Source organism: Centroberyx affinis, unplaced genomic scaffold (genome assembly GCF_046629955.1).
Source record: "Centroberyx affinis isolate AG114_WGS23_722 - 3 ecotype Tasmania unplaced genomic scaffold, CSIRO-AGI_Caff_v1 ptg003761l_1, whole genome shotgun sequence".
Taxonomy (NCBI): domain Eukaryota; kingdom Metazoa; phylum Chordata; class Actinopteri; order Beryciformes; family Berycidae; genus Centroberyx; species Centroberyx affinis.
In genome coordinates, this window is record NW_027281637.1 from 81,547 (window position 1) to 87,817 (window position 6,271).

The following is a 6,271-nucleotide window of genomic DNA, read 5'->3' on the forward strand; positions in this document are numbered from 1 at the left end:
CTGTTTACAATTTTAAATTATGGGCTATGCGACTGTATGAGTCTATCTTCTATAAATACTTTGTAACCTTGTTAAGGTTAACCTTATTGTCATTATGTTCACGAATGTATTCATATTGTAATGGCCTTCCATGTTTTGTTTAATAAACAGTCAAATTAATCATTAGTTTGACATTTATCATTTATCACAAGAGATTAGGGCTTTACTCCACTACAGGGAAATGCTCTTAGATAAGGTGTAGCCTATCCTTAACATAATTACTGATATATAATAGACATGTTTAAATAACCGTTGCTTCCCAAAGACTGTGATAGGTGGAAATTCCTAACCCTAACCCTAAACCCTGTAATGTACATGGAATAGAAAACAGAATAGAATGTGTAACAGTCGCAAATATGCCTACTGTGCTTTTGGAACATTGTTTGGTTGCAGTGACGGATTGGGTTACTCTCTTTCTCTCTCTTAATGTTTAAGAGTGCTATATGTACCACCTTTAAAATTTGTTCAGTTTTTAAAAGCGTTTTTTCCAAATGGTACAGTTTTATACAGCCAGTTTTGTTGCTTAAGTTGGTCCATCTCTCTCTCTCTCTCTCTCTCTCTCTCTCTCTCTCAATTAATGTTTAAAAGTGCTATATGTACCACCTTTAAAATTTGTTCAGAGTTTTTAAAAGCGTTTTATAATAACACAAATATTGGGTATTGGACTGGCCCTAGTCTTGTGTAATTGGCTGCCTATCCTCCTGGGCCTGATGGGTCTGAATGGTTGTAGTGGTTCTTAACATGAATACTGACTGTAGTGAACTGATTATTGATTGCAGTGAAATTAATTTAGGAATTCCTGAGTGACACAGTTGTGGTGTATTGCAGTAAGACAGTTTGCATATAGTTCTCCGGGTCTAGCCTAGGGGAGGGTTGCCAGTTGTCTGGGGTGGGCTGCCAGGTTCCATTTTACCCTCTTGTTTGCTGTTTAACTGCCAGGTAGACTGGCTCTAGCCTTATTCAATTGCCACCCAATTTTACTATTGTCTATTTGGGATGAATGGCCACTTTTATTGGTTGTGATTTAATAAATATTGTAATAAAAGTTGAATATATTTTTGAACGTGCTCCTGCTGGTGTGGTTTTGTTGGGGATCAACACTAAAGGTTCTGCAAACGTTATGGGAACGTAGTGTAGAGACCTAGAGGGAACATCCTATAGTAATGGTCCCCTAAAGGTTCTGCAAAAGTTTCTGTAATGTTACTAAAAGTTCTGCAAACATTCTGGAAAGGTGATGCAAGGACCAAAAAATAACATTATAGGTTGGTCCCCTTAAGGTTCCTGTAATGTTACTAAAGGTTCTCAAAACGTTCTGGGAACATGATGAAGGACCTATATAGGACCAAAAAAGAACATAAATTGGTCCCCTAAAAGTTCCTGTAATGTCACTAAAGGTTCTGCAAACGTTATGGGAACGTAGTGTAGAGACCTAGAGGGAACATCCTATAGTAATGGTCCCCTAAAGGTTCTGCAAACGTTTCTGTAATGTTACTAAAAGTTCTGCAAACGTTCTGGAAAGGTGATGCAAGGACGAAAAAATAACATTATAGGTTGGTCCCCTTAAGGTTCCTGTAATGTTACTAAAGGTTCTCAAAACATTCTGGGAACGTGATGGAAGGCCCTAAATATAGGACCAAAAAAGAACATTACATGTTGGTCCCCTAAAAGTTCCTGTAATGTCACTAAAGGTTCTGCAAACATTATGGGAACGTAGTGTAGAGACCTACAGGGAACGTCCTATAGTAATGGTCCCCTAAACATTCCCAGAACGTCCTGAATGTTCCCTGAAAGTCGCCAAATAACGTCCCCCTACGCCCCCCCTTCCCCTTTAAAGAACTCCACATCTGGGAACGTTACGTTGTCAGAATGTTCTGGGAACGTACAATTTGGGTGGGTGGCGCTCCTTGTTTTTTACTGAGAGTTACAGTCACAGTTTGAGTATTACTCCCAGTCTGTCTCCCGACGAGTAGCTTGTGTCTTCAGTAACGATTTGGTACGTGTTAAACTATATCAATCTACATGTATGTTGAGAGATTACAGTGCCGTAGAGACCAGGCATTGTACGGTTGACAAGTATAGGTGAATAAAGTGGTACATGTGTGAAATCCCAACACTGACGTCGTCTGGCTCTGTCATGCTATCTTGGAGCGACCTAAAGCGTAAGCTAAAACACGACCAAGAACGTTACAAATGGTATAGCTGCATGTTGGTACTGTTTTAGGTTGTACTATCAAGTTTAGTTGTTGTGGGTGGTCAGCATGGCACCTTTAGCTTAATTTAGTTCTGTATTAAAACGTAAAAACAACAACCTGGCCTTGACTCCAACCATTACATTGGATACTAACATGAGTTTTTGAATTAATTTATGATTTATCTGAGCATAGGTTGAAGCAATGCGATGCGTTGAACTTCTGTATTTACACATTTTGATCACCTGTTGCTCACCGGTTTCCAAAAAAAACATCCCATACCCATTCTGACTAACTCAGTCACATTGTCACTTGTTTGTGAAAATGCAGGCCTTTTTAGAACTTAGGGTGCAGTTAGCTGGAATTACTTTGATATTCTTGCATGTTAAATATAGAAATTCTTGTATAAAGCTACTGTCTATTTTCACTGCTTATAGGGTCATCTTGGCGAATTAATAAATGGGCGGGTTTCCACAAATACAGCCCCCTAAAGAAATCAGCAAAGCGAATAGAAGAAGCATCACTAACAGGAAGGACAGGCAGATTTCACTGCGGCAGTGTGAGCTGTACAGCCAAGTGAACGACAAATACCAGCATGGGTGCAATGACAGAGCCTATGACATTTGATTTTCCGGTAAGATGTGATGAAGATTTGTTGAAGAGAATGTTTAAGTGCTGTTAATATTTATTCTGTTATAATTGTTCTGTAGAATTATTGTTCCTTTAAAAAGCTTCATTAAACAGTCACATTCTATTCATTCTATTCTAGGTTTCTGGTTTATTATTTTTTCTGTTATGAGTTTTATCTCTGAGATTCAAAATATAATCAATTCAAAATATGTTTTTTTTTCTTCAGTTTGTAATTTCCATATTTTTAAAATAATGTCCTAATTAATGGTAAGTTTTATTAAGCGATTGGTAAAATTTACATTGCAATGGAGCAGCTTCAGGTAGCTATAATACACTGTATGATAAGATGGTAATCTTTATTTTCTGTAAAAGCCTCAGCTGCAGCCTCTTGCATTTGAGTGCAACAGACTTTAAGGTTTGAGCACAGTGTTGTTAGTTACTATGATAAATAGTGAAATGCAGGGTTTATTAAATTGTTGCAGTTGAGTGAGTGCATAACTAGCTTCAATCACTGGACCAAGACAGAAAAAGGTTACTTACTTAAGTAGGGTGTGTTCTATTTCCTAACAGAGAAATATGAAAGGAAGAATCTCACTCTGAAACATCCAAAAAGTTTTTATATTTTAAGCAAACGGGCAGTAGTGTGATTTATTTATTTTTGCTACCCATGGGCTTCAAATATCTTGTAATTCATTTGTTGTCACACTATAGCAGAATATAAAACTTAACAGAGTCTGAAAATGTATGAAAAAGCCACAGAGATTATTTCTAATTCTGGAGATCTGAAAGCAGCATATCATCAGTCTGATGATCGATATCAGTTGTAATTTCAATCAAACGGATAAACGTAATTATTCTACAGAGGAAATTGTATTGTAAAAAAAAATAAATTGTGGCATAAAGAAAAAAAAGTTACAATCAGTACAGCATGTAATCATCATCAGATTTCCATGTGATAATAATATTGACAGTGAGGAAATTATAATTAGTTTGTTTCACTATGTTTGTTTCTATCCTGTTGTTGTTATTTTCATCACAACAGATTCTTTCACCAGTTCATTTTAAAGTTAGACCTTGAAGCTGTTATGTAGGTTGCAAGTGAAATAAAACTAAATTTATGTTTACTCGAAGGCTCAGTCTAGTCCCATTGTGACATTTCTAAGTGTTTAACTGAATGATGTTGGCCTGGTACAGTAGTACAGAAAATGAGTATTTTCTTAATGTTAGCCAGTGGCCTTCTGTTGTGTAATGTATTACAATCACATCCTGTGCCAAACCATTTTGCATCTGTCTAAAACTAGCAAGAGATGGGCTGCTGTAAAATCCCCCAGTGTTCAAACAATCTGTATTGCAAAGGGTGCATTTAGAGGAACTTGCGGCTAATGGCAGGAAGGCTGTGGCTTTTGTGTGGTTTATAGTTGCTAAGTATCTGGACATCCATGTATTTCACATTAAAACAAAACAATATGGCACAGAGTCCATCCTGCAACTGAAATCACACTGAAATTCAAGAGGATGTATTCAGGCTTTTCCTGTATAAGATATATCCGTATTTTGCAGACTTAACACAATTATTGTATTGTACCTATGTGACAACGTATACATTTTAAATGATTTTAAGTGCATTTTTTTTGTAATACTCATGTCGGGGGAACAGGCCACAACAGCTCTGATTTCTCAAACACTGATACAATTTTAACATGGTAGCAAATACATAGATACAGAATCTAAGCGGACACTTTACTGTGTCTCATATTCAGTTTTTAGTAATATGAGTGATATAAGTAATATGTTTTCACATATTTGTCCAAACAGTTCTGCCACTTACTGTGTTGGGGAAGTGCAGAAGTTCTGGCCTAGTCAGTGTTTCCTGCATATTTTGACTGACTGTGTAAACTATGGGGAACAGAGACCAAAACAATGCAGAAATTTCCAGCATATTCAGTCTTAGTTGATGATGCATTATTCATTTATCAAAAACAAAACTAACAAAGATTGCAACACACTATTCTCAATGACTGTGACAAGTAAAAGTAACAATTTCACCTCTATATTTTTAGGATTACAGCGGATCTGATAATTTATCAGAGTACTATCTGTCAAACAATGGAACGTTTCCAGACCACGTCTGTAACGACACCAAGACGGGCCTGGATTTGTTTTATGTCGTGTTCAAGCCTCTGGTCTACAGCCTGGCGTTTCTCCTGGGCCTGGTGGGGAACGGCCTGATGCTGACGGTGCTCTTGACGCGCAGGGGCCCCCTCCGCATCACTGAGATCTACCTACTGCACCTCGCCCTGGCTGACCTCCTGCTCGTTTTTACCTTCCCATTTACTGTGGCTGAGACTGTAACTGGATGGGTGTTTGGGGAGTTTCTCTGCAAGCTGGTGGGCCTGCTGCAACACCTAAACATCCTCAGTGGGAGTCTCCTTCTAGCTTGCATTGGGTTTGACCGGTATTTGGCTATTGTTCACGCTGTTCCTAGCATGCAAAGTCGGCGTCCCAGAACAGTGCACCTAACCTGCATGTTACTGTGGCTGCTCTGTTTGGGCTTATCAGCACCGAATTCTGTGTTTCTTAATGTGATTGAGAATCCCGCAAAAGAATCCCAGCTCACCTGCTCCTTTTCTTATCATCATGGTCTACATTCACACAACTGGGTTTTGGCCAGTCGCTTAACAGTTGTCTTGAGCTTTTTCCTATCTCTGGCTGTCATGATCTACTGTTACACAGCAGTGGTAATTTCTCTGTGCCACAGTCAGAAAAGCCAGCAGAAGCAGGGTGCCATTCGGCTGGCTTTGCTCGTCACTGCTGTCTTCTGCCTCTGTTGGCTGCCATATAATGTCACCATGGCGGTAGAGACCATGGCCGATTTAAAGTTGATGTCCAACCAAAGCTGTGTAGCTTACACAGCACTGGTAGAAGCCAATGTGGTGACAGAGAGCCTGGGTTACTCCCACTGCTGCCTGAACCCTTTCCTGTATGCCTTTATTGGGGTGCGCTTTCGCAATGACTTAATGTGGTTACTTTCCAGATGGGGCTGCAGGCGCGTTTGTCTGCCTTTCATCAGAGCTCAGGGTCACAGTCGGTCATCAATTTCTGACGGACTGACAACCACCAGCAGCATCCACATCTAAAAAAATGACAGACTGTTGTACAAAATCAATTATAGCTAACAGGCTTCTGATGTTATGTTGAGTTATGTGTGTTATAATGCAATATGTGTAATGATGGAAAATGTTACAATTTTGTTACATGTATTGAGAGTATAGTACTGACTGCTTGTTTGATTGCACTTAAAAGATGTTATTTACCCAATGTGGGCCAAAAAAATGTTATGTTATTGTTGACAAAAATCTCGTTTTGCTTGCATTTCAGATACTGCTAAGGAAATAAAGTTTTCATATTATACA

General features: G+C 38.7%; 1 protein-coding gene across 1 annotated transcript; it reads left to right on the forward strand.

Moving 5' to 3' along the window:
- Window positions 1-2,025: 2,025 nt before the first annotated feature.
- Window positions 2,026-6,246, forward strand: cxcr5 (chemokine (C-X-C motif) receptor 5). Its single transcript, XM_071540989.1, has 3 exons — window positions 2,026-2,198; window positions 2,666-2,862; window positions 4,919-6,246. The coding sequence occupies exons 2-3, from the start codon at window positions 2,824-2,826 to the stop codon at window positions 5,993-5,995; spliced, it is 1,116 nt and encodes a 371-aa protein (XP_071397090.1). The 5' UTR covers window positions 2,026-2,198; window positions 2,666-2,823; the 3' UTR covers window positions 5,996-6,246.
- The last annotated feature ends 25 nt before the right edge of the window (window positions 6,247-6,271 follow it).